The following is a 13,628-nucleotide window of genomic DNA, read 5'->3' on the forward strand; positions in this document are numbered from 1 at the left end:
GCTCTAAAGGACAAGAGTTTTCTGCCTCATACCCTGTGTAGTGCCCAATACATTGAATATTGTTAATATTTAAAAACCAGTGCCAGCAGAAAAACATGGCTGTTTTTCACAGAATTAACAGGTTTTAAGCAGAAGAACCTTACAGAATATAATCTTTCCTTTTTATTTGGTAGCTTTTAGTTCCCTTACCTGAGGTCCCCGAGGTCCCGTAGGGCCCACAGAGCCCTGCAAACCCTGAAGAAAAAATAGATTCAATTATCAGATTAAAAGGAAATTCCAATCTGCTTTCAAATGTCAAGCACTTGATATGTACATGTAATGGCTCAAAGCTCTGTTGAAGCACTTTCTAGAGACTTTATCCTCTCACTGAGTACTGCTGCTCTCATACTGTGTTCAATAATTGCTACATTCCACCCTCAATATTTGGTTAAAATGTTTTTCATATACAACAAGCATAGTGAATGTCTAATTAACATCTTAATTATTTGATTTAGAAGGTTTTATTTGATACAGTTCTTAAAATTTAATTCCTAAAAGCATATTAGGTACAGAATTCTTAATAAAAATGCTGCAATGTCTATACCAGAATAACTTCAGATAACTTTGTCTCACTAACTCAAACTGCTGATGAATCAGTTTAATCACTTGCCTGGCCGAATCACACTAAAAGTTCACAAAATCCATTAAAAATGCATCCAAAAAGTTCTGATATACAGCACTAAAACCACTGGATTCAGTCTGATTAGTGAGACTGGAAAGTGGTAATGGATAAATGCAACATTTTCAAATTGGACCCCCAATCATACTTCAGTATCCATCACCCCAGTTAAAGATCAACCTCAGAATACTGAATTTGCTTCTCATACAACTGTATATATGTGTTCTGTGTCTGATTTTGTCTAGCCTAGAATGCTTTCCTTAAAAATAAAGCCATAACATTGTTCTGTCTTCAGGATTTGTGAATGTGAAGGTGGGAATTCTGGAACTGACTGATCCCCATCAGAGGACAAAGTTTTTCTCAGCACTGTCCTCAACAGAAATGAAGCAAGCAGATTTTTGGCAGCCCTGGCACATTTTCTATATCTAGATTTCTTGGCTACTTTGATTATGTTCTCTGCCAGCTTCTGAACATTTTCCTTTTACCTTAGTAGATGTTTCACATAATGTCATGCTATTTCTCATATGCCTGGATAAAAAAGGTATGATCTTTCTTTATTCCTCTGAGAGATGCAGCCCCCTCCTTTTCCACTGATATGTCAGATTTTCTGATTCACTGAAGTCTGAAATTTGCTGCCATTTTGAACCACAGTATCCCACAAGATATTCTCAGTCTTTAGATTTTCATTATTGTATAATGCCTTTTTTTCTTTCAATAAATACTTCTGGAATGAATATTTATTAATTCCTATTTGAAATTAGGCATAAAATAGCAGCTTTCAGGAAATAAAAAACTTTTCAAGGTGGTCTTTGATAAAGGTAAACATAATATGGGTGTTAAAACTGAAGAAATGTGCTTTAATAGAAGGAAAAAATGCAATCTAATTGGTAGTTCTTATCTATTGAACTATAAACCAGTGGTTTGCATGACTCATACAAATCTGCTTGTATGAATTCAAGATACATGATTATCTCACTTAGCAGTCCATTATCCTTCCATCTCTCAGAATGTAAATAAACCAGGTAAAAATCTGAATTCACTTGCAACGCTACTGCACTCCAGGTTAAAAAGAAAGGAGAACAGGATAGAAGTGTGAATTCATATCAATCAGCACAGATGGGCTTGTAGACCTGAAAGTTGTTCATGTTGGATAAGAACCTGCTTTTATTGCAATATACACTCATATTGAAATTAAACTTGTAAGGAAATAAACTGGGTGCCCTCTGCAAGATGCTCAGTCCTGTGAAAGCAAGGCTTGGCAGTGGTCAGGGCAGCTTCTGTTTTAGGTAAGGATCTGTATTTCTTAGGCAAAATGGAAAAAAAGAATGTGGTGAACAGTTGGTTCAGTTCTTACAAATCGTTCTTCTACTATGAATGTATCTCTACCACCAGGGAATTATAAGGTATTCCAAACTTACAATAGTCTTTTCAAGCTTTGTTTATGAATAGGTTCCATGATTTTCTGGTATCTTCATCAACACGAAACAGTTCAAATAAAAATTATACTTACTATTTCTCCTTTTGGTCCTGGGGCTCCACATTCTCCTCTTTCACCCTTTATAAGAAATCAAAGGGTTCACAGCTAAACAAGATTATTTGATTATGCTACATGCATTAAAGACTCTGCAAGCAGTAGCACAAGGGGTTTAGTTGACTCTGAGGACTTAGAAGTTGCATCATTATATATGGTCTGTAGGAGATAAGATCTGCTCTACTCAGGATAAATTGTTCCTGAAAATGCCTGCAAAACATCCAACTTATATCAGAGGATAATACATTTAATATCTAATAAGTTTTGCTGCAGTTTTTCACCTCACTGCACGGTCTCCAGAGATCCTTTCCGTGCTCTGATTTCATTACTGTGATGTCTGAGATTTTCCTAACAATTGTGATATTGCACATATGGAATGAAGAAAGAATTAAGTGTTTCACTGATGATTTAACATATCTACAGACACATGAAAAGCAGATCTATGAGTTTACTGTTCCCATTTTCATGAAATCTTATCACAAAATTCACTGAAGCATTTTACTAATAAATACAAAGATTCATAGAGGCACTGCTTTTATTAACAATGTGGAGATATAAGTGTCAAATGAAGAAAAGTCAAAATGGAATTATGTGTTTCATTTTTGACTATGATGGTCCACTTTGAAATTCATCTCTAGAATCCTCCAACTATGCACTGAAATGCATAGTTTTTTTATCTTCTTGGAGAGACTATATGGAAAATTTTCTTGATAGAGCATTAGCCCTTGAAAATTATAAATAGGTTAAAAGCAAACTTCCTTGTGGTAAGTTTTTCAAAAGCTGATGGCTGTCACATTATGTTTGCAGTAAGCATTTTCTCTTTCTTCCCACTTAACCTCTTATTCAACCCACAACTCCCTTTTCCTTCCAAAAACTCTTTTTCTGGTTGCTGATACTTTTCTTTTTTTATCTTTAGACTACAATCTCTGACATCTCTGACTTTGTGTGGCTTTTTTTTTTTTTTTTTTAATTTCCAGCATTCCAGTCTGTAAGAATTTATATAAAATTTGAATTTACTTCTGGGGATTGTATCAAGAGCTTTCATGACAAAAAGACAAGACAAGCTCTTTTTTTTTTTTTCATTCTTTCACATACACTGTCAGCAAGTGACAATTTATTTTCAGACTACTTCTACAAAAAACTTACCTTGTCTCCCTTGTAGCCAGGAGCTCCCTATTCAAAAATGGAAAAAACGAAAAAAAATCATAAAAGACAAATCAAAGGCCTAACATACTCCTAATTTAAGTAGAAAAAGCCCCAATCCCCCCCATAGTAAAGAACTGTTTCAGCAGTTCAACTATTCACTACAATAAAATATCTCTCTGAACTTGTTTAACATATTATTCTCTGCAAATCTAGAGGTGTATTTTTTTTCTCAGATATTACCTGTAAATATGCCACTCAGTTTGCCACCTCCTAGCAAATATATGCTGCCTTTTCAACTGAGTTATTCTTATACAGGGAGTAGTGTTAATCTTTCTCCAGTGAATCAACAAGAAGACAGAGAATTATCAGGTGTTAGAACCCACCAAAGAACCATGCAGTGTTTTTATCAGGTCTCTCTTTGGGATAAGTCTAACGCAAGTCAATTCAAAATCACATAGCTTCAGAAGTTCCTTCTCCCAGTGGCATCTCATCTCTATATTTAAGCACATGATTAGACAGTTTCTTTCAGTACACATGCTTCTGTAAACCCCACCTAAGTGCAGGTGCTTTAAATAGTTGAATAAAGTAGACACATAAAAAATGAAAATAACATTTTTAGTTCAGAAAATGTGAAAAGACAAAATATGAGTTAGCACTGTAGCAGTCACATACCTCTTCCCCTTTCTCTCCATGTTCTCCTTTTTGAGCATCACCCTATTGGAAACAAAGGAATACAATTGAAATATGTATTTCATTAAAACTAAGAACACTGTTAAACAAGCATGGCTGTTGTTTCCTATTTAGTAACATTCACACTTCTTCCTTCCACAATTAAAGATACACATTTCCTGATCATTAACATAGAAAACTGAACTATTGTCATTAAATGACTGAAACCTTAGTTATTAGAGTGAACCACTCTGATCAAGGGATCTGTGCACTGTTAGAAAGCTCTCAAGAAAGAGCCTTCAGCTCTATTCAGAAACATCTGCTGTCAGAGAAAAACTGGAATGATAGGCAGTGCTATCTTGATAGCAGTTTAGTTTTAGATTTTTATCTCACACTTCTAAAGCAGCCAACTATAAACTAGCAACTATAAACTCAACATTTAGAACTTATTTTAACATACTTTTCCTTTGCTATATTGACATCTATGGTTTGAATAACTGGATAGAAATTTGCTTTATTTCTTTTAAATTCACATTACCTTGTTTCCTTTTGGTCCTGGGTCCCCTTTATCCCCTTTGCTGCCATCATTGCCCTGAAACAGAGCAGGAAAATGTTATTATCATTATGAAGATAAAATTCTCCAGCTTGTCTAACACTATATTTTGGTCCAAAATCATCCTGCAGTAAGCTTGGTAGAAAACCCCATTGATTCAAGTATGGTACATGTGACACAACATTCATTTAGCTAAACCCATTCTGGTATTATAAGGTATCTACAAATACTTTTTTAAACAATATTCAGTGATAAATAAATTTTCTACAGAGCATCTGAAAAATCTAATCAGGAAGGCATTACAGAAAACAAACACAGTTCTTCCTTCCCATTTCTCAATTAACCACCACTATCTCATCTTCTCTGCTTAGAAAAACTGTACAGAACAGTTTAGGGTCAATATTCTGCAGCCCTAAGGAAAAAATTACTGCACCATTTTTTGTTTCTCTTTGGAGGATCATGATGGTTGGGACTAAAAAGTTTGGTGAATACACATCTATATAACAGACTACATTTAAAAATTTGGGATACAATAACTTAAAAATTCTTGGATCTAAAATTTTAAATTGCAAACAGAGGTTCTGGTGCACATTATCCAGATGCACATTATCCACAAGGATTGAATGATAAGCCCTGGTGTCATAACCTGCTAATGGTATGGCTGACCCATTGGAGAATAGGGAGAAAGGAAAAAACTTCTGAATGTACCTTGCTTGTCTCTGGGGAACTATTAAAGACAGAAAAATGGTCAGAGAGGTCACGCACTGTCTGAACTCACACTTCTCTGTTCCTTACTAGAGCCAAGAAATATGTGCTGAAGTGTCACAAGAGAAAAGAGAGAGTTGGAGGCAGAGTTTTAGACCTTTCCTCATACATCCATTCCCCTCAGACTTTTGAACATTTACCCCTTACAAAAATAGAAGTTGGTGGTTGGTGAAAACCTTTGTCTAATGGACCTTTTCTTCCCCTTTCCATGCAAGATTCAAGAATATCGTTTTTATTTGGGCTCCAAAAGCAACTATTTATCCACAGTGTTTTATTACCCAATAATAAAAACATATTTTCAAGATAGTATCTCATTATGGATAGATTTTTTTTTTTCTGACCTCTTTTAACAGTGGCCTTTCACTACGAACACAACATGCTAAAAATCAATCTTTTTGCAGTGCATGCACAGCTAATGTCTTGTTCACTTAGTAACCAATTAAAGTACAGTGCAGCTTTGATCTTTATTAAAATTCAAATTCTTGAGCCTACTCAAATAAACACATACTTACTTTTTCACCTTTGTCTCCTTTTTCTCCCTTTTCACACTCACAGGTCTTCTGCACACACTACAAGGTTAATGGAAAGATAAAGGAGAATGTTTTTCAAATATATTATTTCAAAATTTTTAAGCGAAAAATTTTGGTTTTGCCTAGTCACAGATGAAATAATAGTGGAATAATAGGAAATAAATGATATTCTAATTTATTTATTTCTCACATAATCATTAAACTTCCATATAGAGCAATGAACATCCATTACTTGATTTATTTATAACAAAAATAAATATCTTACTGTAGTGATTGTAGTCACTGTAATAAATACAAATGCTTAAGATAGCATATACATAGTAAACAGTACTGTGAAACCTTACATAAATTTTCAACCATTTAACATTGCTATTGTTTTCTAACAAGACCACAAATGAATTTGCATATCTTGCATTAGACCTATTCCACTCTTGTAGGAAGAGTTCTTCATGTCTTACTATTGACACTACTCACTAATGAGCTAAAATCTAGATTTCTCAGGAGAAAGGACAGAAGAAATGCAGGAAAGTTAATAAAAAAAGTAATCATGGTCAGAAAATTTAACCAGAGATGGAAGGTTGATTAATCTTCAAGTATTGTTTTGTTATAGAAGAAGCAGATTTTGGGAAATCTAGTGCCAATAAGAGTAACCAAACACAAAGCTCAAAACACCTACCTGCTTCTGTAGCAAGGCTTCCTAAAAATGAAATAAAAAAACCTATTACTTTAATATAGATATGATTTAATTTAACAGAGTACTAATTTTTCCTCTCTAGTTTGTAGACTCCCCGAGGTGAATGGTAGAGATGATGAATACCTTCATCCTTCATTCTTTCCTCAAAGGGGAGAGAACCAGTCTGTGGAACTACTCACACAGAAAGGAGTTCTTGGTAGGAAGAGAGGGTTATTCCAGGTGACACACAGTGATTAGACAAGACATGAGAATTAATGGGATAGCTAAACAGATGGTATTAAGGCACAGTGCTAACAACAGGGACTGTGAAAAGACTTCCTAATCAGAGACCTTCTTTTAGAAGGCCCTACAAAGAAAATATGTAGGGGAAGGACTCAGTGATTATGCATGAGATCAAGCTACCTTCTAAAGTATTTTAATATGCTCAGAGAAACACTCTCTGTGCTGGGATATGTGATCAGAACAGCTGAGCTACTATCATCCAAGCACACAACTCCTTGGAGAGTGACTGCCAGAGGGAAGCTCCATCTGCCCTGACCCCTGCTGTAGCAGAGAAGGGACCACAAAACCCTCTGCACTGTCTTCAGGGCTTACCTAATCAAAATTAAATGAAATCTACCAAGGATAGACACATGACAAGATTAACATCAGCATAACTTACCAGTTCCAATGCTACATCAACTACCAGATTCTCATCATCCAGGCACAGGACACGTTCAGAGGACGAATCACCAGATATCATGCGCAATTTTTGTGTTTGGACTGCTTTCTTAGAAAGGCCAATGGTAACAAAATGTATCCCAAGACTTCTAGCTGTTGTGGCTATACCCTGGACATTAGGGCTGTTTGGGTGATCCACACCATCAGTCATCAAAAAAGCCACTTTCACACTTCTCTTACGACTTTCAGTTTTGAAGAGATGAGTGGCATTTGAAACTGCGTAATAGGAGTAAGTGCCTTGGCCAATAAAGCCCAGAGAACTGATTTTCTCCTTAAAATTCTGGACATTTTTCCAGGCTGTAAATGGATGATCAATGATGACTGTGCTGCTGAACTGCATACTTGCTAGTTTGACACTGTACATGTGGGACTTAACTGGCTTCATCTGGAAAATGCTGTCAGTTATGTTATGAACAAAATTCTTCTGTGTATCAAACAACTGATTTTTGGCACTTTCTGAACTGTCTAGGATAAAGACTATATCAATGAGACACTCATCACCTGTAAGGGAACAAGAAAGTTACATCTATGAATGATGGGAACACCTGCACAACAGATTTCAGATAATTCTCTGCAAAAAATAATTTTCCCAAAGATTCCTCTGTCTTCCCAGTAAAAATTCTAAGGATAAATTCCACTGTAAAACTCCAATAAATTCTAATGAAAATGGTTAAGTTAGGGTCTTGCTGGGATTGTTTTAGTATTTTAGTTGATTTTGTACAGAAAATCTACCACATGCAATTTCAAACAATAAATCAGGTTTCTTATAATTTCTCTTAAGAGACATGCATGTCCATGAAAATCATTGATCAAACTGGAATTCATCTCCAAACAGTCAAAAAGTATTTTCCAGCCCTCATAATCAAAATAAATCACATTTTTCATATTCACATGGAAGTTATCAATTACTAAATAATTATGCTAAAATGCATGGATACATGCAACACAGTCAAGCAGAATTTTAAGAAAATGGTTTTACCTTCATCTTTTGGCATAGGAGAGTAAATATTCTTTACTCTTTTTCTGTTTTGCCCATGTACTCTCTGGTTTGTTATCACAGCCAGAAGTATAAAGTAAAAGAAAAAACATTTTTTCCTCATAGTGACTTTCATCCCAAATAGACAACTTTTCCTTCCTGTTAAAAGTAAAAAGCCACCTGTGAATACCTCATTAATAGAAGTAAATAAATAAATAAATAAAGATACTTTAAGTACATATTTGTGGGAACCATACCTCTAGAGAAAATATATTAAAAACGCTTATAAAAAGTAATTTTCTAGGTAGTTTAAGCACAATAACCAGCAATACTTCAACTGTAGCTCACATGGATAGTAGAACCTGTTTATTACAGATGAAATATGGGTATAGCACTGCCTTTTCTTTCTTAACAAAAAGCCTGAAGCATGAGTATGAATAATATATTCTTCTAAGAAACAGTGGCTTAATAATGAAATTCAATAAAAGAATATATTATTAATATTACATGGATGTTACAGAATATGTGCAGTATTTTTCATAAGGATTATATTCTATTATAATGACAATATATTGATAAAATTAAAATTAGAATATTTAAATGAGTGATTCAACATATTTTTAGAGAATACTGAACTAAATTAAATACTGAATTAAAATTGATTTACACAAAAAAGCATGTGATTTACAAAAATTAATTTTAAATATCATTAATAATGTAGACAATATGTTAAATGTAAAAATCCTTCCTAAATCTTCTTTTCAAGTCCATCAAGCAGTTACATATAGCAAAACCATAAGTGCAGTCCTCTAAAACTAGAGAGGAAATAACAAAGTCTCTTACCTTTGAAGGCATCCAGAAAGCAAATTGTGGATTAAAAATTTTCAGTGTAGAAAATTTGTCCTGTAGGTCATACTGGAAAATACCATTTGTTAACCAAAATAAAGCAATCTACAAATAAATATCCTATCCACTTGTAAATTATCTTTTATTGCTGCTGTTTAGTTGGCCAAAGTTCAAATGAAGACAGTTGGGCACTTGGCCAGTGCTGAGCCAGAGACTGAGCCATTTCATTAAAGGGACAATGTCAGTCTGGGAGCACAAGGGTTTTCCCACTTCAAGTAACTGTACTTTTAAATTTAAAAACCCCACTCTTAGACAACCTGCATCTTTACCTTTCACTCTGCCAGTCACATGTCCATGTCTTCAGCTTGTCTGTGTTAATGTTGCAGCACTGGCTAGATCAGAAATGTGAGAGCAGTACATCACTAGCAGGCTAGAACTGAAGTCTGACCTGATGGTTTGAGAGTCTGCCAGGACTGCAGGACTCAAAGGTGGAAACTGAAGTAGCAATGACAATAATAAAAGACAACTCAAAAAGAAAAAATTCTTCTTGAGCTGGTTTCCTCAGAAATTCTTCCTGCTTTTTAAATCCTCTGAGGGATCAGACACAGACATGGTTTCTAAAAGGCAGTCATGCAGGCAGCTTTCAGAATGTTGCATGGAAATTATATTTGCTCTATCTACTGGCAGGCTTCAGAGTAAAATTTTGTTATCACAGTGTTAAGTAAAAGCATGGGGTGAGAGAAAGCATGCCAATGATAAGCCTCAAGGAATCAAAACATGCCCCAAGGGAGTTAAGTGCTAATGCCCAGACGAATTTCCTCTATACAGGCACTGCCTAGCAGGCAAGACATCCCTCAGCACCCTGGTCACAGGACAAAATCACAGAATACCCTGAATTGTTAGGGACCCACAAAAATGTAGTCCAACTCCTTGCCCTGCGCAGGCCAACATCAAAAATCACACCATGTGCCAAAGGAGTTGTCCAAATGTTTCTTGAACTCTTACAGGCTTGGGGTGTGACCACTTTCCTGGGGAGCCTGTTCCAGTGCCTGTCCTGGCTGCCAGGACACACTGTCAACTCATGCTCACCTTGCTATCACCCAGGACCTCTACAGCCCTTTTCTTCTTGTTCCCCAGTCTGTCCTTACATGCAAGGTTATCCTGTCTCAGGTGCTGAATCTGGGACTTCATGTTAAACTTTATACAAAAGGTGATTGCTGAGCCCTCTAATTTGTCAAGGTCTCCCTGCAGGGCCTCTCTGATGGAGTCAACAGCTCCTCTCAATTTAGTAACATCAGCAAATTTACTTAGTATACCTTACAGACCCGTGTCCCAATCATTTACAAAAATGTTGAAGAGCACAGGGCCGAAGATAGAGCCTCCAGAACCCCACTAGTGACAGGTCACCAGATTACCCTGTTCACTGTAACCCTGTGCCTGACCCCGAGTCTGTTGCTCACCCATCACATGATGTGTTTGTCCAGTTGTGTGATTGATATTTTGTCCAAAAGCATCCTGCGAGAATATAAAAAAACTTTACTGAAATCCAAAAATATAGTATCAACTGGCTTCCTTTGATCAACTAGGTGGGTTACTTGTCCTAAAAGGAAATTAACTTAGACAAGCAGAATATTTCCCTCATGAAGGCATGCTGGCTGTGACCAATGATGACTTTGTTGTCCTTCAGGAGTTTTTCACTACTTCCCAGAATAATCTTATCCATAATTTTACCAAGCACTGATGTGAGACTGACAGACCTGTAGTTATCAGAGTAATTGTCTAGATTTTCTTGAAAATTTGGCCAACATTTGCCAGCTTCCAGATGACTGAAACCTCTCCAGATTCCCAAGACCATTGAAAAATCCTTGACTGAGGTCTCACAAGGACATAATTCCTTTGAGTACGATGGAATTAATCCCACCAGGCCCTATACACTTAGCAGAATCCAGCTGCAGCACTAAATACCACACTGGTTCAGGGTTGGCTGGGATATATTGACTAGGAGCTTGTAAGTAAGCCAAGTACATTAAGCTTTTACATAAGCAGAGGACATTTCCTGATGATTTTAAAAAATGTGGGTGAAAGGGAAAGAATAGGGAGGAAAAGAATAAAGCACAACTGACCAATGCATCTGTCTTCATTAAGGTCAATAGAAACATCCTTCATGTAGCCTGGGTGCATGCTCTCTCTGTTGATAGACTGAATACTTCCTTAAGCACTCCCTTTCTGCTTCTCCAAGGCTATATCCCTTTACAGACACTTTCAGCTAGAAATACACCTTTGCCAGTACCATTGTCTATTTGTGTGTGCTGTGAGCCATGAGGATGATACCATATGTAACTTCAACTAAATTGAAGGGTGAGACAAATATGAAGGAATTCAAAGAGATCTTAGCTCTTAGCAAAGATGGAGATAACACTAATCTGTTTCTGTTGCTGATTTTGGCTGGGGCAGAGTTGATTTTCTCCACAGTAGCTGGTATGGGGCTGTTTTGTGTTCATGCTGGAAACAGTGCTGAAAATTCAGGGATATTTCAGCTGTTGCTGAGTAGTGCTTATGCAGGGTCAAGGCCTTTTCTCCTCATCTTACCCCAGCAGGGAGTGGGCTGTGGATGCACAAGGAGTTTGCAGCGGACACAGCCAGGACAGCTGACCCCAGCTGACCCAAGGGATATCCCAGACCATATGCTATCACAATCAGGATATAAAGCTGGAGAAAGGTTGCTTGTGGGGTCAAGGCTCAGTGACTGACTGGGCATGTGCCAGCTGGTGGTGAGCAACCGCTTTCATTTGCACCAATTTTGTGGTTTTGTTTCTCTTTGCTATTTTCCTTTTCATTACAATATTATTATTTTTATAGGTTTAAAAAATTAATAGGTTAATTAATTGGAAAAAATTAATAAACTGTTGTTCTCTTAACCCGTGTGTTTTCTTATTTTTACCTTTCCAATTGTGTTCCTCCCATCCTGATGAGGCTGGAATAAGCAAGAGGCTGTGCAGTGCTTAGCTGCTGGCTGGGGTCAAGCCATGACAGGTTGCATGTGAGACCTTTGCCATGTGACTGTACACAGTACCACTCCAACACAGATTTGTCAGTCTGTTCATGCTCTGTTAACATGGAATGTACTGAAGGAACATGCTGCTAACAGAAAAAATCCTACATGCCACCACTGCTCACCCTCTTCACCCAGTTCAAGTGAGGAAGGACTTGCTGGCCCAGCAGCTGCAGCCTCATCCTAAAGGGCTTCCTTCCTAGAAACCTCTACATTGTCTCCAATCAAATATGTGTCATCTTTATTGAGGCTAATTATCCTCATTAAGTAAATGCTGCCTTCATTACACAGGGAAAACAAAGATTTTCAATGGAAGACAATATTTTACACTAAATATCTGTTAGTACAACAAATGATAATTATTGCTAGCACCCAGCATCTGTTGTAATAGAGACACTGGTGATGATCAAACATTTCATTAGCAACAAATTATTCACACAGATCACTCATACTGTTTACATACTTATTCTTACCCTTAATGCATGCTCAGATCAAGACTGCAAACAGCCTATCCCATCAACAGCTATGGAAAAAAAAAAGCTTTTTCCAGCAAGTTTTATCTGCACTATGTGTTAAAACAGAATTTAATGAATGGATTTCCAGATGTGTTCAAAGATTTCTCACTTTATTGAAGGACCTGCAAACATGACTTTCATCTGGCAGAGATCAGAAAATGTAAACACTTATGATTTTTAGACATAAGAATTTGACTAGTCAAATATACATGTACCCTGGTAGAAGCACATGCTATATTTGGACAGTAATGGGGTCAAGTTTGGTTGCATTTTCTGTCTAGATCATCTGTAAATCTGTTACATATTAGTCTGTAACCAGTCTCTGGGATCAGCATAAGCTCTTCTTCGCTTCTTACGGTGTTTTGAAAGTACAGTAAGAATCTTGACAGTTTGAAAACAGGATTGTTGATTTACAATTCAGAGCTTTTTAAATTTTTTTTCACTAGTAGTTTGTAGTATATATTTTCATAGCTTTGTAGTACATATTTCCATAGCTTTGTATTTACTTAGAATTCAAATTTGATGGAAGTAATGCCTCCAGATTTACAGCACTGCTTTAACATTAATACTTCCTGCAAAGCTTGTCAGTACAGCAGTGTTCCAATGGCTGCCCTGAACCACATGCTCTGAACAAGATGCTCAGCATATTCAGCTGCCAGGACTACTGAATCTGTCTAAAGGCACTCATTATATGACCATACTAAACTCTAGTCTGCAAGACAAAATTTTATCTGTACAACTCATTTTGTGTTGCTAGTGAATTTCAAGTAAAAAGCCTTCAATACCTGCTTACATGCTAAGTCATCTCTTCTACTGGAAAAAACAATGTATAGCTTTTGTTCCTGGTACATACCTGCACTCCTTGAATAGTTCCTGCTATTCTCATCACTGAAACTCAAAAGATGGTAAAGGAGAAATAAAAAGAGAGAATTGACAAAGATAAGAAAGAGTTTCTGTATGAAGACAAAGTAAA

At 36.4% G+C, this 13,628-nt stretch overlaps 1 protein-coding gene across 1 annotated transcript in view; it reads right to left on the reverse strand.

The window, feature by feature from the left end:
• COL28A1 (collagen type XXVIII alpha 1 chain) overlaps positions 1-8,366 on the reverse strand; it is a 56,540-nt gene extending 48,174 nt beyond the window's left edge. The window contains exons 1-9 of the mRNA XM_058037883.1: positions 8,246-8,366; positions 7,208-7,767; positions 6,529-6,549; positions 5,835-5,891; positions 4,543-4,596; positions 4,008-4,049; positions 3,336-3,362; positions 2,169-2,213; positions 190-234 (exon numbers count right to left, since the gene is read on the reverse strand). Coding sequence (XP_057893866.1) covers positions 190-234; positions 2,169-2,213; positions 3,336-3,362; positions 4,008-4,049; positions 4,543-4,596; positions 5,835-5,891; positions 6,529-6,549; positions 7,208-7,767; positions 8,246-8,366 — 972 coding nt within the window. The remainder of the gene's footprint in view (positions 1-189; positions 235-2,168; positions 2,214-3,335; positions 3,363-4,007; positions 4,050-4,542; positions 4,597-5,834; positions 5,892-6,528; positions 6,550-7,207; positions 7,768-8,245) is intronic.
• Positions 8,367-13,628: the final 5,262 nt, after the last annotated feature.

The sequence above is a fragment of the Melospiza georgiana genome, chromosome 1 (genome assembly GCF_028018845.1).
Source record: "Melospiza georgiana isolate bMelGeo1 chromosome 1, bMelGeo1.pri, whole genome shotgun sequence".
NCBI lineage: Eukaryota > Metazoa > Chordata > Aves > Passeriformes > Passerellidae > Melospiza > Melospiza georgiana.